The sequence below is a fragment of the Coturnix japonica genome, chromosome 1 (assembly GCF_001577835.2).
Source record: "Coturnix japonica isolate 7356 chromosome 1, Coturnix japonica 2.1, whole genome shotgun sequence".
NCBI lineage: Eukaryota > Metazoa > Chordata > Aves > Galliformes > Phasianidae > Coturnix > Coturnix japonica.
In genome coordinates, this window is record NC_029516.1 from 457877 (window position 1) to 482385 (window position 24509).

Here is a 24509-nt window from a genome sequence, read left to right on the forward strand (position 1 = left end):
TTTCTACTCTGAGCACTGCACTGAAGGGTGCGGAGCCGACGGCTCCCACCTGTTCCCAGGCGGCCCCGCACCGCGCACACGCAGCCCCACTCGGCCCCGCCGGCCCCGCGACGCCTTCAGGAAAAGGAATGTTGCATGAAATACATCCTCTTTTCCGTCCCTCCCAGAGAGTCCGGCCTGTATATCGCTTGATGTGCTCTTGCCTGGAGGCGTCGCCGGTGGCCGGCAGGGCAGAGGAGCCACGTGCCGCCGTGCCCGGGCACTGTGCCTGGCCTGCGGCACGGTGACACCTGGCTGGGGCTGGGGGCCGACCCGCCGCCATGCGAGGAGCCTGACCCTGCTGCAGGCACCTCGTGTGGCAGGTGGGAACAGGCCGAGCGGGCCCCGGGGTGTGCAGCACGGCCAGGCCCAGCAGCGCAGCCAGGCCCAGCAGTGCAGCTAAACCCAACGGTGCAGCCAGGCCCAGCCACGGAGCCAGGCTGGGGGGCACAGCTGGGCCTGGCAGCGCCCCTAGGCCTGGTGGTGTGGCTAGGCCTGGCAGTGCAGCTCGGCCTGGCGGTGCACTCAGGCCCAGCAGTGCGATGAGGCCTAGCGGTGTGGCTGGGCCAATGGTGCACCCAGGCCCAGCAGCACAACGAGGCCTGGTGGCACCGTGAGGCCTGGTGGCACCGTGAGGCCTGGTGGCACCGTGAGGCCTGGTGGCACAAGGCCTGGTGGCACAGTAAGGCCTGGTGGCACCGTGAGGCCTGGTGGCACCACGAGGCCTGGTGGCACAAGGCCTGGTGGCACAGTAAGGCCTGGTGGCACAAGGCCTGGTGGCACCGTGAGGCCTGGTGGCACCATGAGGCGTGGTGGCACCGTGAGGCCTGGTGGCACAAGGCCTGGTGGCACAATGGTGCCTGGTGGCGCGGCTGGGCCCGGCGGAGCCGCCTGCTGCAGGAGGCAGGCAGGGTGCTGAGGGGGGGGAGCGGCCTTGGCAGCGGGGCGGCCCCATAAGGGGCTGTGTTTGCCATGGGGGTGGTCGCCCCGCTCCCACCCACTCCTCCCCCTGCGGCCCCTCGTCCGGCTCTCCCGGAGCTGTGCAAGAGAGGGACCGAAACCGCATGGATTGAAGCATGTTTGGGGGGTGTCGAGGGAGGCTGGTGGGGACCCAGCAGCAAACGCTTTGCCAACGGTGAGGGTGGGGGGTGGGGGGAGGTGTTTGGTTTCCTCTTGGTTGGGGGTCTTGTTTCCAAGGGGACGCGTTGGTGGGTAATATTTAATCTCCGTGCATTTATATAGAGAGCAGCTGATGATCTACAAGAGACGATTCCGACCTACAGGATTCCCACTCTGTCCTCGTCATCCTTATTTTGCATCTTTTTAACCAATCAATCAGCTATATATTTGAAAAGAGAGAGCAAATATCTATATATCTATATCTATAGCTATAGCCACCTGGTTTTGGTAGAGTTTTACTAAATCTATTTATCTCTAGACTTGTTGAGACGCTGAACGATGGTTGGTGGCCACGCCCTCCCCCCCCCCCCCATCGGCTCAATGGGAGTTTTTAGCGACTGACTGAAGAATGTGAAAAGATAAAAGAAAGTGTTAAAAAAAAAAGAGTTTTTAAAAGAAAAAAAAAAAAAACAAAAACAAACCCCAAAACCCAACAGCTCCTTTCAGACCCTCCGGATTTTAAAGATTTAGAATCTCAAAGCAGCGGCAGCGCTCGGTTTTTGGGACACGCCACGTCTTCCATCCCCACAGGCAGAGGCCGGCGCGTGGGGTCGGACTGCTCCCCATCCCGCTCCCCGTCCCACTTCCCGTCCCGCTCCCTGTCCCACTCCCCATCCCGCTCCCCGGCTGCTGCTCCCCCTCCGCTGCTGGGGAACCCGCAGACCCCCCAACATGGGGCGGCCCCGGTTCTGGAGGGGCAGCAGCCCCCGTTCCCGCGCCCCACGCGCTCCCCTTGCTGGCGTCACGCGCCCGGGCTCAGGGGTGTCCAGGGGACGGCTCGGTGACCGGCGTTCCCCAAAAGCCGAGTCCCCCGCGAAGGCATTAACTCTTCTGGTGCTAGAGGGAAGGACAAGGAGGTTCCTTCTGACCCTCACACATCTACCAACCTTTACAACCTTCGGCCGGTGGAAGGCCCAGGGCTGGGGCTGCGGCCCCTTCCCCTGCGCGCGGCCCCGGCGGAGCCCCTCGTTTGGGCCCCGTTGGCGGCGGTGCCGTCTCCTTACCCCGAGCTCTTGGCCCGTGTGGCTCCATGCAGAGCTCTTTGGAAACCACTGAACTCTGTGTATCCACAGCGCTTCTCCCCTCCCCGGGCGATGCCCCAGCGCTTGCGTGGGGAAGGCAAGGGGCTCCCAACACGAACCTTCTTATTCTGCAAGCAAAAATCCCGCTGTAGATCCCCGGGGAACTCCAGGCCTCCCACCCAATAACGGGGGAGCCGGGAGGCAGCCCAGCTTTGACCGCAGCCGTCGCGTCCACCCGAGGCCACCTCCTTGCTGGCCGGCTTTGCCGCTGCTCCCGTCCTCCCGTGTGCCAATGCTGCGCTCTCATCTGCCCACATCCCACGCTGCGCTGCTCTCACCTCTGGTCCCATCCAGCCCTGACACCACGCTCGCATTGCCCCCTCTACCCCACCATGCTCCCATTGCCCCCCATACCCCACCATGCTCCCATTGCCCTCTGTACCCCTCCACGCTCCCATTGCCCCCACTGGACTCTTTGCATTTTGACACAAGCATCACATCATCCTCACCCTTCGCCCTCAGCTCCCCTCACCCCCCTGCCCCCCATTACCCGCATTGCATCCCCTGTGCCCAGCCTGAACAAGCACCCTCTGGTTACCGGTGTTTGTTGGCATGCTGGTGCACAGGGATGGTCCTGCACCACGGATGTGCAGCAGCCACTGCTCTGCACTGCTCTGTGCTCTGTGTGCCCCCCCTGCTCTGCAGTGCCCGGACCTCGGGGCCGTGCCATGAGCTAGGTGTGTTCCCCGCAACCCAAACCTTCCTTTGTTCTGGTTCTGTTCCATCAGCCCATGCCAGGTGAGGTGGCACGGCCCATTGCCTGCACTGTGCCATGGGGCGCTGTGCCGTGGGTGCATCAGCCCCGTGCTGTCCTCTCCTGCTGCATGTCCCATGCTCGCCACTCATGCACTGTCCTGCATGCTGCAGCTCACCGTGCTGCAAACCTCTGCACCACCACAGGTTTGGTCTAGGCTGCCCAGCTTGGTTCTGCAGCCCCACACCTGCACCGTGCTCACACCTCCTCCATCCTCATCCCTGTTCCATTTCATCCCCATCTCTGTCCCTGTTCCCATCCCAACCCCATCCCATCCCTATTTCCATCCCCATTCCCATCCCAATCCCCATCTCCATCCCTATTCCCGTTCCCAACCCCATCCCATCCCTATTACCATCCCCATCCCTATTCCCATCCCAATCCTCATCCCCGTCTCTGTCTTCATCCCTATTCCCATTCCCAACCCCATCCCATCCCCGTTTCCCTACTCCCCTCTCCTGCAGGTAACGCAGACCCCAGCAGCCCCCACCCCCTGGAGCAGCGCAGTCCCGCTGCCCATCATCCCCCCGGCACAGCCCTGAGCCCCCCGTGCTCAGCGCGCAGGTTGGAGTGTTCCGTGTTGCCCTGAATGCAGGCAGCTCCTCAGGCTCTGTCCGAGGAGCGCGGGTCTCTGCCCCTTCTGCAGCTGCTTCTGGGGTGACCCTCAGAGACCCCCCGCCTGCAGCCGCCCCTCACCACGAGGGGCCAGAAGACTGCAGAGCGAAACTATTCTGCAGGACGTTCGGTCTGGGACCGGGAAGCTGGACGCCTTCTTGCCATTTCCAAAGAGCCTCCCTTGCCCCACTGCTGCCCCGTCCTCCCACCAGGCCTGGAGATGGACGGTGGGCACACAGTTCTGCCCGGCGCCTGCGCCGCCGTGTGCCCCCCCAGCTCCCACCGCGCCAAGCAGCTGCAGCCGTACCTGTGTTGGAAAACACTGGGTGCCCGTGGGGCAAAGCTCCGCGGCACCACGGCTCGTCCCAGTCAGGAAAACACAAAAGAAGGCGACACCCAACCAATGGCCGTGCCCTCACCCCGTCCCCATGGCTGCTCGGGTCTGCACCAAGCTCTGCGTCCAGCACGGAGCAGTGCCACCTCCTCAGCTCCCATCCCTCCCATCCCCACATCCCCAATCTCATCTCCCATCTTCCCCATCCCCATATCCTCCATCTCATCTCCCGTCCCATCCCCACATCCTCCATCTCATCTCCCATCTCCTCCATCCCCACATCCCCCATCTCATCTCCCATACCGCTTCCATCCCCACATCCCCCATCTCATCTCCATCTTCCCCATCCCCACATCCTCACATCTCATCCTCCGTCCCTTCCATCCCCACATCCTCCATCTCATCTCCCATCCCTTCCATCCCCATTTCCCCATCTCAATCTCCCATCCTTCCTCCATCCCCACATACCCCCATCTCATCTCCCATCCCTTCTACCGCACCATCCCCCAATCTCATCTCCCCATACCTTCCATCCCCACATCCCCATCTCAATCTCCCATCTCCTCCATCCCCATCGCCCCCATCTCAATCTCCATCGCCTTCCTATCCCACATCCCGCATCTCATCTCCCATCCTTCTAGTCCCACAATCCTCTCTCCAATCTCATCTCCCCATCCCTTTCACATCCCCACATCCTCCATCTCATCTCCCATCCCTTCCATCCCCACATCCTCCATCTCATCTCCCATCCCTTCTATCCCCACATCCCCCATCTCATCTCCCATCCCTTCTATCCCCACATCCCCCATCTCATCTCCCACCCCTCCATGTCTGGATGCACACAGCTCTCCATGCACGTTGGCTCAGGGCTTTGGAGCCAGCCCCGCTCAGCTCCCCAGAGCAATGAGTGCGGATGGGCCCAGCAGCGGTCGCATCCCTCCCATATCCCCCCCCAGCCAGGAGCTCACCCTTCCAGCTCACGCAGCTGCTGATACTTCACGGTTTGATTTCCTCAGCTGAAGCAATGCGGATTCCCCCATGTGTAGATAGCTCTTTTCTGACCTCAGATCTGCTCTGATGGCATCTCCGCCCCGCGCATCCCGGACCCAGTGCGACGCTTCGCTTTGACAAGCCATTCAGGAGGAGGCCGAGCGCGCGGCGCCCGCTGCCCTCACTGTGATGATGCTCATGGCTTCTCGACATTGGGTTACTTCTGTACAAAGGGAGACATTTGGGGTTGCTTTTGGTTTTTCCCCTTTTTTTTTTTTTTTTTTTTTTTTTTTTCTGGCTTCAAAGGGAATTTTTAAGACAAAAAAGAAAAAGAGAAGTTGTTGGTATTTTTCCTTTGTCCAAACAAAATCCATCGATCCTCATCCTTCATGGCCCCTCTGTAACGCTGACGTGAGGAGAAAAGGAACCAAAACCCAACGCACTTTGCGGCTGATGGCCATGGGCAACCAAAGCCAATGTGCTTTGTGCCCGATGGCCATGGGCAACCAAAGCCAATGTGCTTTGTGNATGGCCATGGGCAACCAAAGCCAATGTGCTTTGTGCCCGATGGCCATGGGCAACCAAAGCCAATGCACATCGTTGCTGATGGCCATGAGCAAACAAAGCCAATGCACATCGTTGCTGATGGCCATGGGCAACTGAACCCAGTGTGCTTTGAGGCTGATGGCCATGGGCAGCTCAGCCCAATGCACATCATTGCTGTGGCCATGGGTGGCCAAAGCCAATGTGCTTTATTGTTGATGGCCATGAGCAACCAAAGCCAATGTGCTTTGTGGCTGATGGCCGTGGGCAACTCAAGCCAATGCACATCATTGCCAATAGCCATGGGCAACCAAAGCCAATGTGCTTTGTGGCTGATGGACATGAGCAACCAAAGCCAAAGCACATCATTGCTGATGGCCATGAGCAAACAAAGCCAACGCACATCGTTGCTGATGGCCATGGGCAACTCAACCTAGTGTGCTTTGAGGCTGATGGCCATGAGCAACCAAAGCCAATGTGCTTTGTGGCTGATGGCCATGGGCAGCTCAACCCAAAGCACATCATTGCTGATGGCCATGGGCAACCAAAGCCCAGGTGCCTTGTTACCCATGGCCATGAGCTTTGGCAGCAGCGCAGTGCGTCGCGGTTTTCTTCCTGCGGCACACGTGCATCCCCCATTGCTGGCATGCATGTAGACATGTGCGTATAGACCCACACACACACACGGCCCCCGGGCACGTGCACACTCACACGGACTCTGCATGTGCATCGACACGCTTGCACCTCGCACACGCGTGTGTGGAGCCGCAGGCGCTGGTCCCACCGCCACGCTCGTCCCCGCCGGGATGAATTCATCACCTGTGGGTTTCTGTTCTGGTTTTAATTTGCCGGGGTCAGTTTGACTTCACCCTTCTTTTGTATGGAGTTTCGGAGGAGATTTCTCCTTCTCCGGAGTCACGGAGGTGCGGCCATTCGCCTCCCGCCCTTGACGTTGTGATACACATACCCCACAGAGATCTATGTTTCTTATATTATATTATTATTATTATTATTATTATGTAATAAATTTATAAGAAAGCTTCACTTTGTGCCACGCTCTCTGTGTATCCCCACATCGGGCCCTTCTACCCCCCTCAGATCACCCCGATGACGCTCCCACCCCACTGGGCTCTGGGGCTCTCATACACATCCCTATGGGTGGCACTGGGGGGTCGCGGTGCCCACAACTCACCCAACATCTGCCCCACAGGAGACCCCAGCATGGTGTCCCCATGCCCACCCCCATTGCTGCCCATCCTCACACACAGCCATGGTGCCCATTGCTGCCTCCAGACTGCCCCAGAACTGGGGGGATCCCAACACAACCCCAAACCCTGTCCCCATGGCCCAAACCCGGCCCCAGCCCTCCCCACACCCCCCGGCCCCATTGCCCCACACCACGCCTCACCATGCTGAGCCCATTTCCACAATGGGGATGGGGTCCCTTCTGTGGGTCCCGTGTGCCCATGAGGGTTCTTCAGCTCCTTCCTCCGCGTTCAAGGCACAGAACCCAGAGCTGTGGGTCTGGAAGGGACCCCTGCAGCTGCCCCCCCCCATCTCCACCCTGACCCTCCCAGCGCACGGTCAGCCCATCCCCTCCTGTCCCTCCTCGGCCCCACTCCAGCTGCCCCCCACGTTCTGTTTGATGTCTCTCACATGGATCTGCCCCACATCCCAACATTGAATGCGGGCTGATGGGCGGCAGATCCTCGCACCCCCCCTCCGCTCCCTCCCATATCCCCAACCCCATCCAACCCAACCTGATCCAATCTGTCCCAACCCATCCCAACCCGAGCCGAGCCGACACGACTCAATCCAACCCGACCCAACCCGATTCAAGCTGACCTGACCCGACCCGACCCAATTTGACCCATCCCAACCCGATCTGACCCAACCTGACCCTATCCGACCCGACCCGACCCATCCCAACCCAATCCAACCGGACTCGATCTGACCCATCCCAACCCGATCCGACCTGTCCCAACCCGATCCGACCCGACCTGACCCAATTCAAGCCAACCCAACTCGACCCATCCCATTTGACTCGACCCAATCCGACCTGACCCGTCACAACCCAATCCAACTCGACCCAACCCGATCTGACCCAACTCAACCCATCCCATCCAACTCGACCCGATCTGAGCCGACTCGGTCCGACCCAACCCGACTCAACCTGTCCCATCCGACTCGACCAGACCCGACAGGATCCGACCCATCCCAACCCGTTCCAACCTGACCCAACCCAACCCGATCCAATCTGACCCAACCTGACCCAACCCAACCCGATCCAATCCGACCCAACCCGACTCGACCTGTCCCATCTGACTCAACCAGACCTAACAGGATCCAACCCATCCCAACCCGACCCGACCTGACCCAATCCAACCCGACCCAACCCAACCTGATCCAATCCAACCCAACCCGACTCGACCCGTCCCATCTGACTCAACCAGACCCAACAGGATGCAACCCATCCCAACCCGATCCAACCTGACCCGACCCGATCCAACCCGACCTGACCCAACCCAACCCGATCCAATCCAACCCAACCCGACTCGACCCGTCCCATCTGACTCAACCAGACCCAACAGGATGCAGCCCATCCCAACCCGACCCGACCCGACCCGACCCGATCCGACCTGACCCGACCCAACCCAACCCGATCCAACCCAACCCAACTCGACCCGTCCCATCTGACTCAACCAGACCCAACAGGATGCAACCCATCCCAACCCGATCCGACCCGACCCGACCCGACCCAACCTGACCTGACCCAACCCAACCCGATCCAATCCGATCCAATCTGACCCGGCCCAACCCAACCCGATCCGAACTGTCCCGACCCAATTCGTCCCGACCCGACTCGACCTGATCCGACCCGACCCGACCCACATAGGGCGGCGCTGGGACCCTCATCCTTCCCCTTTCCTCCCCTTCCCCACCGCATCCATCACAGGTGGATTCTCTCTTTATCCCCCCTCACTGCTCATTCATTCATCCTCCCGTGTACCCGCCGGTCCCCCCCCGCCCTTATTGAGTCGTGGCCCTTAATCACTTCCCCCCCCCCCCCGTCTATCTACACCTCGCGCATCCAATGGCGCTCTGCCCCCCCCATCATTCAGCGTTATCACACCAAGCATATATTTTATTGAAGACAGGGGGTGCATCAGGAGCGGCGGTCCGGGGGGGTTGGGGAGGGGGGGGGGCACGCAACCTTTAAATGGGGGGGTCGGTTCGTCCATGCTTGCAGACTGCTATATGTCGTCGCGCACAGGTTGTGATCCATACCTTCTTATTTTTTGTCTGCAGTGGTGATGTTAGTGGAGATAAATATCGGGAACATCGAGCGGAGATTATTCGGCACTAAGACGAGCACGGGCCGGGTCGGTTCGGATGGGCCGGAAGCTCGAGAAGGAATCACCAGGCACAGCAGCGGGGGGGCCAACCAACACCCCCCCCCCCAGGACCACTCCCCCCAGCCCCCACGCGGGGTTTCCTCTCTCGGTGGATAGCGCATTGATACATTCAGAGCCGGGGGGGTCCGAAGGGGGTACCCAAAGCTCCGCGCCCTCGCCGCCCCCTCCCCGGCTGTAGGTAGCCACGCAGATGCGGGCACGGAGGGGCAGAACCGTGGCTCGGGTGGGGGCTGGGATGGTAGGCTAGCTGGGGGGCGTGCTGAAGAACGTTGAGGGGGGGGGGGGGATCCTGCGGAGATGCTTTGTTGTGGGGTGGGGGGGCGGTGCGGTCCCGTGGGCGGAGGTGGGACGGTGTAGGGAACGTCTGGTGAGTTCGCCAGGTCTGCAAGACAGGTGGATGTGCATCCCCTCTAGTCGCCTCAGACGCCCCGCCACACGTCCGCGGAACCATAGCCCTCCCTCAGGTAGAGAGCAACGCCCCAGGTCGCCAGAAAGCTTTGGCTCCCGGCCTCCTCCGCGAGATTGCTGCAGGCATCAACGTTCTCTGATAGATGCCACGCGCCGATCGCACTACTGGTGCCGCGCGCCACCGATGAACACTCGCTAACTTGTGGTGGGCTCCAGGAGCATGCGCACTTGTGGGTTGGGAGGTAGGAGGTGGAGTGGGCAGGGACAATCCTGGTCCGCGCTCCACCCCTCCCGCAGCGACGCTGTGGGCATCTGTGTCGCACCCTCCCCTAGTTGGGGCAGAGACGCACGGAACTCTCCGGCAACGCGCGCTTGCGCAGCACACAGCCGCGACGAGTTGATAGCGAGTCGTGATGTGGATGGCGCAGCGAGTGGTACTCGCGTGGGTACGTGAGTGGGTGTGCTGGGAGGGGCGTGGCGGGACTGTTCAGCGATAGGCTGGGGGTGTCTGGGAGCCGCCGAGAGAGTCTCCTGGGGTGGGGGGTGCATTTGTGGGGCTGGTAGAACATGGGACTTTGTGGAGCGTGGTGTTACGCGAGAGAAGAACTCTCCCCGTCGCTCCACCAATCGCGCGCCCAACTTGCCGGCCTGTGTACTCCAGGTGACACAAGGTCGCCACGTTCTTAGCATTCTTTTTTGTTTTTTCTGGCAGGGGCGTACTCCAGGTGCTCCTGCGTAACGTATTTCGATGAAAACGCACGGCTGGGGGGTGGCGAGGGTGGTGAGTGGTGCCAGAGGAAGGGGATCACGAAACCTCGACCTCCCCCACAAGCGTCTGCCCCCCCGAGGGACCCCCCGCCAATCGACAGAGACCAGCGTGCGAATCCGTCACCATACTGGGATCAGGGACCCCTCGGCCTCACCTGCTCCTCGTCGGGCACTGCAACTCATGGTGCACGCAATAAGCTAGGGTCTACCGGAATTAGACCAATCACTCGCTGGGGCACAGTGGACACCATAGATTGGTGTGCACGTGCTGTTTGGTGCGGAGTGCGGACGCATGTGGGGCAAGGAGTTTGGCACTTGTGGGGCAGATTGTGGCCACACGTTGAGCAGGACGTCAGGCACTTTGTGTAGTGCGAGCATGCTTCCTGACATCAACAAGTATGGGCGCGCGAGGCTCTTTGGCATTAGTCCCAGCCCCGGGAATCCATCCATCCCCCTGGGATTCCCCTCCCCACGCAGCCCCTAGGGACCCCACCGCCATCCCAGGAGGCCCCCCCCACCCCTCACCCCCCATCCCCATCTGCCCCCCCTCTAGTGCCATCCCCAAACATCCCCAACCGTAGCTCCATTTGCGCCCCAGTATCCCCCAGCCCCAAATCCATCCATCCCTCCGGGATCCCCCCCCCCCCCCCCCCTCCCCACGCACCCCCCGGGACCCCCACCGCCATCCCCAGACACTCCCAGGACCCCCCCCATCATCCCCCCCCCCATCTGCCCCCAGGACCTCCGGTGCCGATCCCAAACAACCCCAGCCATGGCTCCATTTGCGCCCCAATATCCCCCAGCCCCAAATCCATCCATCCCTCTGGGATCCCTCCCCACACCCCCCCCCCCCCGGGCCCCCACCCTCCCCCCAGCCCCACTTACCCGACGCACTCGGCGACGTGTCTCATGGATTCCTGGGAGACGAAGACGTGGCAGGCGAAGCGGCTCAACACCGGGTGCTTGGTGATGAACCCGAAGTAGCTGCAGGGGAGGGGGCACAGGGTGAATTGGGGGGGGGTCCCTGTGTGATGGGGGTGCACCTCGGGGTGGGGGGCTCACCAGCTGTTCCGGGGGTGGCACCCGCAGAAGGAGATGTTCTTCATCTGGAAGAAGTGGCTGCAGCGCTCAAACTGGAAGGGAGGAACCCAACGGTGGGTGGGCATTGAGTGTTGGGATGGGGAGGGGGCACATAACCCAGGACCCCCCCCCCAGCCCCCAGCCCCAACCCCTGCCCCCCACCTCCTCATCCCGGCTGTACTCATTGACCGTCAGGATGAGTTTGATGCCCTGCAGGGTGATCTCCAGGTCGCAGCTGGCCGGCGGGCGCAGGTGAACCGTCAGCTTCCTGGTGGTGGCAATCTGGGGGGGGGACACGGGGGTCCCTCAGCCTCAGCACCCACATCCCTATGGCCATAAGTGGGGCTGGAGCCCACCCGCTGCCCCCCGCGCTCACCTTCTGCATGGCCGCACAGAGGATCCCGTTGCCCTGATGGTACGGAACCTCCACCGAGCCCAGGAACTGCACGTTGAAGCGCTCCACCCAACACGGGTTCCTCTTCAGGCCTGAACGGGAAACGGGATGGGGAGACAGCGCAGGGACCCCCGATGGCATGGGACCCCTGTGGGATATGGGGACACAATGGGGTTTGTGGGACCCCGTGGGATGTCGGAACCCAGTGGGGTTGTGGAAACGCAATAGGGTTTGTGGGACCCCATGGGATGTGGGAACCCCGTGGGGTTTGTGGTACCCCTATGGGATGTGGGAACCCAATGGGTTGTAGGAACCCAATGGGGTTTATGGGACCCCCGTGGGATGTGGGGACCCAATGGGGTTTGTGGGACCTCTTGAAATGTGGGACAGCCAAGGGATGTGGGAACCCAATGGGGTTTGTGGGACCCCATGGGATGTGGGATCCCACTGGAGTCACAATGGGGTTGTAGGACTCCATGGGATGGGGGACACCCAGGGGATGTGGGAACCCAGTGGGGTTTGTGGGAACCCAATGAGGTTGTGGGACTTCATGGGATATGGGACACCCAATGGGTTTTGTGGGACCCCATGGGATGTGGGAACCCAATGGGGTTTATGGGACCCCATGGGATGTGGGAACCCACTGGAGTCCCAAAGGGGTTGTGGGTCCCCATGGATGGGGGACACCACGGGGATGTAGGAACTCAATGGGGTTGTGGGAACCCAAATGGGATGGGAGACACCCTGGAATGTGGAAACCCCAGGTGATGTGGGAACCCCATGGGGTTGTAGGACCCCATGGGATGTAGGAACCCAATGGGTTTTGTGGAACCCATGGGATGTGGGAACCCAATGGGGTTTGTGGGAACCCAATGAGGTTGTGGGACTTCATGGGATATGGGACACCCAATGGGTTTTGTGGGACCCCATGGGATGTGGGAACCCAATGGGGTTGTAGGAACCCAATGGGGTTTATGGGACCCCATGGGATGTGGGAACCCACTGGAGTCCCAAAGGGGTTGTGGGTCCCCATGGGATGGGGGACACCCAGGGGATGTAGGAACTCAATGGGGTTGTGGGAACCCAATGGGATGGGAGACACCCTGGAGATGTGGAAACCCCAGGTGATGTGGGAACCCCATGGGGTTGTAGGACCCCATGGGATGTAGGAACCCAATGGGTTTTGTGGAACCCCATGGGATGTGGGAACCCAATGGGGTTGTGGGACCCCCATGGGATATGGGGACCCAATGGGGTTGTGAGACCTCTTGGGATATGGGACCTCCATGGGATGTGGGACCCCCCATGGCCTGGGGCCCCCATGGGATGTGGGAACCCAATGGGGTTTGTGAGACCTCATGGGATGTGGGAACCCAATGCGGTTGTGGGACCCCATGGGATGTGGGAACCCACTGGAGTCACAATGGGGTTGTAGGACCCCATGGGATAGGGGACACCCAGGGGATGTGGGAACCCAATGGGGTCGTGGGACTCCATGGGATGTAGGAACCCAATGGTATGAGGGACCCCCAGGGGATGTGGGACCCCATGGGGTTTGTGGGATGCCATGGGATGTGGGACCCCAAGGGATTGTTGTAGGACCCCCTGGGTTCATTGTAGGATCCCATGGACTGAGGGACACCACGGTTCGATTTGTTGCTCCACGTGCAGTGGGGTCGGGATGGCTCCCTACCGATGACATCCCTGCTCTGGCCAATGACTTCGTGGGCGTAGAACGCGGGGAAGATGCCCGTCTCTCCTGTCCGCATGTTGTAGCCGCGGTACCAGTAATCGTCCTCCTCCAGCTCCACCAGGATGGGGTCGTCCACGTCCAGCTCCAGCTCATCCTCATGGCGCGGGATGAACCTGGGTGGGTGCAGGAGGAGAGACCCCCACATTGCCCCATGGCCGTGGGGCGGGGAGGGGCCACAGGGGGCCGTGGGGGGCCATAGGGGGCCATAGGGGGCACTGGGGGGTCCATAGGGGGCCATAGGGGGCCATAGGGGGCCGTGGGGGGTCATAGGGGGCCATGGGGGGCCGTGGGGGGCCGTGGCCTTTTGATGCTCACCTGAAGACAGCACGGTGGGTCTGTTCCTGCTCCTCACCATTGATCATGCAGGAGAACAACCCGAAGGACTCTGTGCCTACCACAGGGGGAGGGAGCATCACCCACGGGCAGGGACCCCTCAGTGCCCCACAGGGAGAGCCCCCCTGACCCACAGCCCCACGATCACCCCACACTGCGGTGCTGGGCTTCAACCACGGCATAGAGATGGCAGAGGGCAGCCAGACATGGACAGTGTGATGCACGGCATGGGGCTGGCACGGTGTGGCACAGCACAGCATGGCACAGCACATCCTGGCACAGCACAGCATGGCACAGCAGCATCCTCACAGCACAGCATGGCATGGTGCAGCATGGCACAGCACAGCATGGCACAGCATGGCATGGAATGGTGCAGCATGGCACAGCACAGCATGGAACAGTGCAGCATGGCATGGTGCAGCATAGCACAGCACAGCATGGAATGGTGCAGCATGGCACAGTGCAGCATGGCATGGTGCAGCATGGCACAGCACGGCATGGCATGGTGCAGCATGGCACAGCATGGCATGGCATGGTACAGTGCAGCATGGCACAGCACAGCATGGCATGGTGCAGCATGGCACAGCATGGCATGGCATGGTACAGTGCAGCACAGCATGGCTTAGCACAGTACACAACATGGCATGGCACAGTGCAGCATGGCACAGCACAGCATGGCACAGTGCAGCATGGCACAGCACAGCATGGCATGGTGCAGCATGGCATGGTACAGTGCAGCACAGCATGGCTTAGCACAGCACACAGCATGGCATGGCATGGTGCAGCACAGCACAGCATGGTATGGCATGGTGCAGCACAGCACAGCACAGCATGGCACGGTGCAGCATGGCATGGCATGGTGCAGCACAGCACAGCACGGCATGGCATGGTGCAGCATGGCACAGCAGGGCACAGTGCAGCATGGCATGGCATGGTACAGTGCAGCACAGCATGGCATGGCATAGAACAGCATGGCACAGCACAGCATGGCACGGTGCAGCATGGCACAGCACAGCATGGCATGGTGCAGCACAGCATGGCTCAGCACAGCCCATACAGCACAGCACAGCACAGCATGGCATGGCATGGTACAGCATGGCATGGAGCAGCATTGCATGACACAGCATGGCACAGCACACAGCACGGCACGGCACACAGCATGGCATGGCACATAGCATGGCATGGCACACAGCGTAGGACGGCACACAGCACAGCACGGCACACAGCATAGCATGGCACACAGCATGGCATGGCACACAGCATGGCATGGCATGGCACACAGCGTGGCATGGCACACAGTATGGCATGGCACACAGCATACCATGGCACACAGCACGGCATGGCATGGCACACAGCATGGCATGGCACACAGCATAGCATGGCACACAGCACGGCATGGCATGGCATGGCACACAGTATGGCATGGCACACAGCACGGCATGGCATGGCATGGCACACAGTATGGCATGGCACACAGGACGGCATGGCATGGCATGGCACACAGCACGGCATGGCATGGCATGGCACACAGCATGGCATGGCACATAGCATGGCATGGCACACAGCACGGCACAGCACACAGCATAGCACAGCACACAGCATAGCACGGCACACAGCACGGCATGGCACACAGCATAGTATGGCACACAGCATGGCATGGCACACAGCATGGCATGGCACACAGCATGGCATGGCACACAGCATAGTATGGCACATAGCATGGCATGGCACACAGCATGGCATGGCACACAGCACGGCACGGCATGGCATGGCATGGCACACAGCATAGCATGGCACATAACATGGCACATAGCATGGCATGGCACATAGCATGGCATGGCACACAGCATAGCATGGCACATAACATGGCACACAGCATAGCATGGCACACAGCACGGCATGGCATGGCATGGCACACAGTGTAACACGGCACACAGCATGGCATGGCACATAGCATAGCATGGCACATAACATGGCACACAGCATGGCATGGCACACAGCGTAGCATGGCACACAGCACGGCATGGCATGGCACATAACATGGCACACAGCACAGCATGGTACACAGCATAGCACAGCACAGCACAGCACGGCACGGCACGGCACGGCATGGCACGGCATGGCACAGCACAGCATGGCCTGGCGCGGCGCCTGCACTCACTGGAGGATCGGGAGGTGCTGTTGACAAAGACATTGAGGAACTTCTTGGAGAACTGCAGATCGGCCTCAGGACTCGAGTCCTCAGCGGAGCTGTGCACGTCGGGGGCCTCCAGCCCGTCCCCAAACGCGTCGTCGTCGTCCCCGTGGCAGCGCTCGCAGGCCCGCAGCAGGTCGCTGTCGTCGCTCAGCACCGAGGTGCAGCGCCGCAGACTCACCAGCTCCAGCTGCACGTTCTCATCCACCACCAGCGTGTACTTGACCGAGTCGTAGGCCAACGATTCGTCCCGCGCCTCCAGGTTGGGGGGCGGCTCCTCGGGGAACAGCGCTGGCCGCAGGTGGGAAACCGCGGCCTCTTCTGTGCCATAGGTTGCGTTGAAGCAGCGGTTGGTCTTGGCCGTGGAGACGTCCATGGCGGGGGGGTCCCGTCCCCCCGGCTCTAACCGGACGGCGTCCAGCAGATCCAAGGACTCCGGGACCCCCGAAGGTGGGCTCCGCTCCGCGGCGCTGCCCACGGTGCTGAAGACGCTGTCCTTGGTGCTGAAGGAGCTGTCCTTGGTGCTGAAGGAGCTGTCCTTGGTGCTGAAGGAGCTGTCCTTGGTGTTGAGGGCGCTGTCCTTGGTGCTGAAGGAGCTGTCCTTGGTGTTGAGGGCGCTGTCCTTGGTGCTGAAGGAGCTGTCCTTGGTGTTGAGGGCGCTGTCCTTGGTGCTGAAGGAGCTGTCCTTGGTGTTGAGGGCGCTGTCCTTGGTGCTGAAGGAGCTGTCCTTGGTGTTGAGGGCGCTGTCCTTGGTGCTGAGGGCGCTGTCCTTGGTGCTCAGTGCGCTGTCCTTGGTGCTGATGGGACCACGGCAGCCGGTGGCCATGTTGGTGGTGGTGTCCCCGTTGCCCCCCAACCGCTCGATGGAGACGGGGCGCCCCGGGAAGACGGGAGCGATGGTGTCGTGGGTGGGGTTGCTCATGAAGAGGAACGGCCCCGACTCGTCGGCGTTTGGCTCCAGCGGCGGCTCCGTTCCAGCCCCCAGCGCCCGCTGGTCCTCGGCGCGCTGCAGGGAGCTGCGCAGCGTCTCCATGTCCACCAACTCGATGGGGCGCGGGGTGTGGGGCAGCCCCTCGGGGCCGGGGGGCTCAGCATCCAACGCCTCGCTCAGCTCGGGCTCCAGGTCGGACGCCGGGGATATGGTGTCACAGAGCGAGTGCTGCTGCTGGAAGCATTCGTCGGGGCACTTGATGGGGTAGGAGCCCTCCGAGATCATCTTGTTCACCAGGTTGCTGAGCAGCCACGGAGAGTCCGAGTCCTCGCTCAGGTCGGGCTCCGACTCCGAGTCAGAGTCGTACTCACTGTTGTCATCGTCATCGGCCGCGGGCAGCAGCGGGGGCCCCACGGGCAGGTAGAAGGAGCGTCGCACGCTCTCCAGGCCGTGGTCGGGGTCGAGCTCCAGGTGCAGGGCGCTGGGGGAGGGCACGTCGGTCTGCTCGGGGGGCACTGAGGGGTCGGTGGGGTTCAGGCTGTCGTAGTAACCTTCTGTCTTCAGCTCGGCCGGGCTGCCCCGCCGCTCCGGCGCCTCCTGCTCCTCCCTGCCCGCGTCCCGCAGCAGGGCGCCCTTGATGCCCATGACGCCGGGTGCCTCCAGCTCCGGCTCCAGCTCCCCCTCGGAGCCGGGTGAACTCGCCTCTTCGATGGAGTTGGTGAGGTGTGAGGAGCGGCCGCTGCTGCTGGCGCTGCTCAGGTCCAGCTCTGTCTCCGAGATGGAGGAGATCATGTTGCTGAGCAGGCGCCCGCCGAAGGCCTCCATCTCCCCCTCCACGTCTGAGTCAGAGCCGGGTGAGCTCAGGCCTTGGTGCCGGGCTCCAGGAGGGAACCCCTTGGTGGTGTGGCGGGTCATGTCGGCCTCGATGCCGGGGTCGGAGGACGGCGACGTGGTCTCGGAGGAGCCGGTGGGGCGGCCGTGGGCGCTGCCGAGGGGACCCTCCCCATCTGAACTCAGTGGCTCCGTGCGGGTCCCCAATCCCTCTCCACGCCCGGCAGGACCCCCGGCCGAGGGCTGCTCGTGGGGTTCAGGGCCGTTGTGTTGGGCACGAGGAGAAGCCGGGCCGCCCACCCCGGGGCTGCGGCGCTGCGGGGCAATGCAGGCGGGGGCCACGATCCCCACCAGGGACGGAGGGGAGCTGGGCTGCGGTGCGGGGCACACGACGTTCCTGTTCACGTCCTCCCCGGAGCGCTGGGCCGGGGGCTCAGCGGGCGCCGCCGACGTGCGGCCGTTGCCATGAGAGTCGAAGTGGGGCGGTGGCAGTGGGGCGGGCGCCTGCGTGGCCCCCCCGGGGCTCGGCCCCATCCCCCGATCTGAGCATGGTGCGTCCTGGAGGCAGCCGTGGGGCGACGAGCGGCCTGTGGGGCACAGCAGACAGCACGCGGTGTCAGCGCCCACCCACAGCCCACACACGCGTCCCCCCCAACACCCCCCCACCCGAGGAGCCGTGGGCCTGGACCCCCCCCGCCCCCAATCCCATAACACCCAGCTGAGCCCTCAGGGCTCCTCCAACCCTATGGCAAACCCACAGCCCCAGCCTGGGGGGTTTCAGCATCAACAACCACGCTTGGCTTTGGCTGAAGGGGAGCCTCCCCCTCTGCCCCCTCTCTGCCCCCCATTCAACCTCCACTTAGCTCCTCCCCCTCTGCCCCCATTCAGCCCCCACTCTGCACCTCCTCTGCCACCACCATTCCCCCTCAGCCCCCCCAAGCTCCCCCCTCTGAGCCCCCCCTCTACCCCCTCCCATTCAGCCCCCCCTCTGCGCCCATTCAGCCCCCTTCTCCCCCCCTCTGCCCCTAATTCAGCCCCCCCTCAGCCCCCCCGCCCCCCCCAGTCAACCCCCTCTGCCCCCCTGCCCCCATTCACCCCCGGCCGGTTGCTCACCGTTGGTGATGAAAGAGGAGGATGAGGAGGAGTTGAGCACGGCGTCCTGCCACGTGGGGCGGTGCGGGAACCCGCCGTTGTTGTTGAGGGAATCCTGCGGGGGGGAGAGAGCGGTCATGGGGGGGGGCAGCACTGGGGGGGCACGGGGTTGATGGGGGCAAAGGGTGATGGGGGGCAGGGGGGATGGGGCAGGGGGATGGGGGTAGGAGGACATGGGTGACATGGGGGGCAATGGTAGGTAATGGGATGGGGGTAATGGGGTGGAGGGACATGGGGGGTAATGGGGTGACATGGGGGCAATGGGAGGCAATGGGGGATATGGGGGACATGGGGGGCAATGGTGGGTAATGGGGTGGGGGTAATGGGGTGGGGGGACATGGGGGGCAATGGGGGACATGGGGGCAATGGGGGGCAATGGGGGACATGGGGGACATGGGGGTAATGGGGGCATAGGGGGTCATGGGGGGCAATAGGGGCATTGGGGGCAAGGGGGACATCGGGGGCAATGGGGAATAGGGAGGGACCGAGGGGAAACCCCGCAACCACAGGACCCTGCACCGGGGGGGGAGCTGGGGGGGGTACATGCTCACCGGACCCACAGAGCAATGGGCACGGAGCCCCACAAGGAGCCCCACGAGGAACCCACGGGTCCCATCTCAGCCCCACACACACAGCACCGGACCCGGCTCCATTGTCTCATGGGATGTGGGGACACAGTGGGGTTGTGGGAACACAATGGGGTTGTGAGACCCCATGGGATGTGGGAACCCAGTGGGGTTGTGGGAACACAATGGGGTTTGTGGGACCCCATGGGATGTGGGATCCCACTGGAGTCCCAATGGGGTTGTGGGACCCCATGGGATGGGGAACACCCAGGGGATGTGGGAACCCAGTGGAGTCCCAATGGGGTTGTGGGACCCTATGGGATGTGGGAGCCCTATGGGATGTAGGAACACAACAGGTTTTGTAGGACCCCCATGGGATGTGGGAACCCATGGGATGTGGGGACCCAGTGGGGTTGTGGGAACTCAGTGGGATTGTGGGGGTTGTGGGACCCCCGGGGGAAGTGGGAACCCAATGGGGTTGTGAGACCCCATGGGGTTGTAGGAACCCAATAGGGTTTGTGGGACCCCATGGGATGTGGGACCCCTATGGGATGTGGGAGCCCAATGGGGTTGTAGGAACCCAATGGAGTTTGTGGGAACCCAATGGGGTTTGTAGGAAGCCAAAGGGGTTGTAGGAACCCAATGGGGTTTATGGGACCCCATGGGATGTGGGAACCCAGTGGAGTCTCAATGGGGTTGTGGGACCCTATGGGATGGGGAACACCCAGGGGATGTGGGAACCCCATGGGATGTGGGAACCTAATGGGGTTGTAGGAACCCAATAGGGTTTGTGGGACCCCTATGGGATGTGGGACCCCATAGGATATGGGAGCCCAGTGGGGTTTGTGGGACCTCATGGGATGTGGGAACCCAGTGGGGTTGTAGGAACCCGATGGGGTTTGTGGGAACCCAATGGGGTTTGTAGGAACCCAACGGGTTTGTGGGACCCTGATGGGATGTGGGACCCCTATGGGATGTAGGAACACAATAGGTTTTGTAGGACCCCCATGGGATGTGGGACCCCATGGGATGTGGGAACTCAGTGGGATTGTGGGGGTTGTGGGACCCCTGGGGGATGTGGGAACCCAATGGGGTTTGTAGGAACCCAATGGGGTTGTAGGAACCCAATGGGGTTTATGGGACCCCATGGGATGTGGGAACCCAGTGGAGTCTCAATGGGGTTGTGGGACCCCTGTGGGATGTGGGAACCCAATGGGGTTGTAGGAACCCAATGGGGTTGTAGGAACCCAATGGGATTTATGGGATCCCATGGGATGTGGGAACTCAGTGGGATTGTGGGGGTTGTGGGACCCCCATGGGGTGTGGGAATCCAATGGGGTTGTAGGAACCCAATGGGGTTTGTGGGAACCCAATGGGGTTTGTAGGAACCCAAAGGGGTTGTAGGAACCCAATGGGGTTTGTGGGGCCCCATGGGATGTGGGATCCCAGTGGAATCCCAAGGGGGTTGTGGGACCCCATGGGATGTGGGACCCCTACGGGATGTAGGAACACAATAGGTTTTGTAGGACCCCCATGGGATGTGGGACCCCATGGGATGTGGGGACCCAGTGGGGTTGTGGGAACTCAGTGGGATTGTGGGGGTTGTGGGACCCCCGGGGGAAGTGGGAACCCAATGGGGCTGTGGGAATCCAATGGGGTTTGTAGGACCCCTATGGGGTTGTAGGAACCCAATGGGGTTTATGGGACCCCTATGGGATATGGGACCCCTATGGGATGTGGGAGCCCAATGGGGTTTGTGGGACCTCATGGGATGTGGGAACCCAGTGGGGTTGTAGGAACCCAATGGGGTTTGTGGGAACCCAAAGGGGTTGTAGGAACCCAATGGGGTTTATGGGACCCCATGGGATGTGGGAACCCAGTGGAGTCTCAATGGGGTTGTGGGACCCCATGGGATGGGGAACACCCATGGGATGTGGGACCCCCATAGGATGTGGGAACCCAATGGGGTTTATGGGACCTCCATGGGATGTGGGACCCCATGGGGTTGTGAGACCTCTTGGGATATGGGACCTCCATGAGATGTGGGAACCCAATGGGATTGTAGGAACCCAATGGGATTTATGGGATCCCATGGGATGTGGGAACTCAGTGGGATTGTGGGGGTTGTGGGACCCCCATGGGATGTAGGAACCCAACGGGGCTGTGGGAACCCAATGGGGTTTGTGGGAACCCAATAGGGTTGTAGGAACCCAACGGGTTTGTGGGACCCCATGGGATGTGGGAGCCCAATGGGGTTTATGGGACCCCATGGGATGTGGGAACCCAGTGGAGTCCCAATGGGGTTGTGGGACACCCAAAGGATATGGGAACCCAATGGGGTTGTGGGACCCCATGGGATGGGGAACACCCAGGGGATGTGGGAACCCCATGGGATGTGGGAACCTAATGGGGTTTATGGGACCTCCATGGGATGTGGGAGCCCCATGGGGTTTGTGGGACCCCATGGGATGTGGGAACCCAGTGGAGTCTCAATGGGGCTGTGGGACCCCATGGGATGTAGGAACCCAATGGGGTTGTGGGAACCCAATAGGGTTGTAGGAACCCAACGGGTTTATGGGACCCCATGGGATGTGGGAGCCCTATGGGATGTAGGAACACAATAGGTTTTGTAGGACCCCCATGGGATGTGAGACCCCATGGGATGTGGGGACCCAGTGGGGTTGTGGGAACTCAGTGGGATTGTGGGGGTTGTGGGACCCCCGGGGGCTGTGGGAACCCAGTGGGGTTTATGGGACCCCATGGGATGTAGGAACCCAATGGGGCTGTGGGAATCCAATGGAGTTTGTGGGAACCCAATAGGGTTGTAGGAACCCCATGGGTTTATGGGACCCCTATGGGATATGGGACCCCTATGGGATATGGGACCCCTATGGGATATGGGACCCCGTTGTCACCCCGCAGCCCCCCCCAGCTCCCACCTGTGTCCCCGTTGCCGTCAGGTTGAGGGTGTTGGGCCGGATCTTCGCGGTGTCGTCCATGTTGGGGGATGGGGATGGGGACGGGGGGCTTCGGCTGCTCGCCCCCGGCCCCCCCCCCTCCTCATCGTTCCCCCTCCTCATCCTCGTCCTCATTCATTGTCGTCGATGCATCTCGAAACTCCTGGAAGTCGTCCTGGAAGGTGCAGACGGGCTGAGGCTGCTCACCTGCGCGCTCCAGCACCAGGCAGTCCTAAAGGGGGACAGATGGGGGTTGGGGGTCAGACCCACACATAGACCCACACATAGACCCCCACATAGACCCCACATAGACCCAACACATAGACCGCACACATAACCCCCCCCACATAGACCCCACACATAGACCCACACAAGACCCACACTATAGACCCACACATAGACCCCGCACATAGACCCCCATCACCCTGCCCCCAAATACCCTGTCCCCCCATCACCCCCTGCCCCCAATCACCTCTGCCCCATCACCCCGACCCCCATAAACCCCTGACCCCCATCAACTCTGTGCCCCCCACACCCTGCCCCCCATCACCCCTACCCCATCACCCTGACCCATCACCGCGCCTGCCCTCATCACCCCTGACCCCCCATCACCCTGACCCCCATCAACTCTGTGCCCCCACACCTCCCTGCCCCACAACCGGCATTAACCCCCCATCAACTCTGTGCCCCACATCACCCCAACCAGCCATCAACCCTCAACCCCATCACCCTGACCCCATCACCCGACCCCCACTCACCTTTCCCCCATCACCCGACCCCCATCCCGCTGCCGCCCATACCCCTGCCCCCATCACCCCCTGTTCCCCCATCTCTTGTGCCCCCAATCACCCCCTGCCCCCATCACCCCCTGCCCCCCATCACCCTGACCCCCATCCCGCCTGCCCTATACCCCCTGCCCCCATCACCCTGACCGCCCATCACCGACCCCGCAATCCACCCTGATCCCATTACCCCATGACCCCCATACCCCTGTCACCCATCCACCCCCATCACCCCCTGATCTATCCACCTGACCCCATCACCCCCTGCCCCCATCACCCCCTGCCCCATCAACTGACCCCCATCACCCCTGCCCCATCACCCCCTCCCCATCACCCTGCCCCAATCACCCCCCGCCCGCCATCACTCCCTGCCCCATCACCCCCCCTGCCCCCCATCACGCCCTGGCCCCTCACCCCTGACCCCACATCATCCCCTGCCCCTCATCACCCCTGCCCCCCCATCACTTCTTGACCCCCTTTACCCCTGCCCCCATCACCCCTGCCCCCCATCAACCTGCCCCCCCATCACTCTGTGCCCCCCACACCCCATGCCCAATCACCCCTGACCCCCATCACACCCTGAACCCCCCATCACCCTGACCCCATCACTCTGTGCGCCCCATCAACCCCCTTGCCCCCCATCACCCCCTGCCCCCCACCATCACCCCTGAACCCCATCACCCCTGTCCCCCCATAACCCTGCCCCCCATCACCTCCGTTACCCCCCATCACCCCTGTCGCTCTGTGCCCCCCATCACCCTTCCCACCCATCTCTCTGGTTGGGGGGCCCCCTCCCCATATCCCTGCCCACCACCCTTGATCCCCATCTCCCCCCGACCCCATTACTCCCGTCCATCACCCCTGACCCCATCACTCTGTGCCCCCCCATAACCCCCTGACCCCATCACCCCCGCTGACCCCCATCACCTGTGCCCCATCACCGACCGACCCCACTCACCTCCTGCTGCCCTCACCATTACCTCCGCATCACCCCCTGTCGCCGCCCATCACCGCCATTAACCCCCCATCACTCTGTGCCCCATCACACCCCTGCCCGCCCCATCACTCTGGTGCCCCCCCATCACCCCCTGACCCCCATCACTGCCGTGGCCCGCCCATACCCTGACCCCAATCACCATCTGACACCCCCACCTTGCGCCCATTACCCCATCACCCCCTGCCCCCCCAAATCAATATATATCCCATCCCATAATATCCCCATATATCCGCATAACATCCATATATCCGCATAATATTCCATATATCCCATATATCCCATATATCCGCATACATCCATAATAATCCCATATATCCCATAAGATATCCTGAGACCCTGGGTGGCGCTTTGGGGGTCCAGGGGGCTGGGGGGCTTTTCGGTGTCACCCAGAACCATCTCTCTCAAACAAAC

General features: G+C 61.8%; 1 protein-coding gene across 1 annotated transcript in view; it reads right to left on the reverse strand.

Moving 5' to 3' along the window:
• Nucleotides 1-11002: 11002 nt before the first annotated feature.
• Nucleotides 11003-24509, reverse strand: part of MAPK8IP2 (mitogen-activated protein kinase 8 interacting protein 2) — a 17473-nt gene continuing 3966 nt past the window's right edge. The window contains 10 exon segments of the mRNA XM_032443531.1: nucleotides 11003-11112; nucleotides 11191-11261; nucleotides 11371-11490; nucleotides 11585-11694; nucleotides 13296-13468; nucleotides 13671-13746; nucleotides 15850-18231; nucleotides 18758-18851; nucleotides 22302-22427; nucleotides 22429-22551. Coding sequence (XP_032299422.1) covers nucleotides 11010-11112; nucleotides 11191-11261; nucleotides 11371-11490; nucleotides 11585-11694; nucleotides 13296-13468; nucleotides 13671-13746; nucleotides 15850-18231; nucleotides 18758-18851; nucleotides 22302-22427; nucleotides 22429-22551 — 3378 coding nt within the window. The 3' untranslated portion in view covers nucleotides 11003-11009.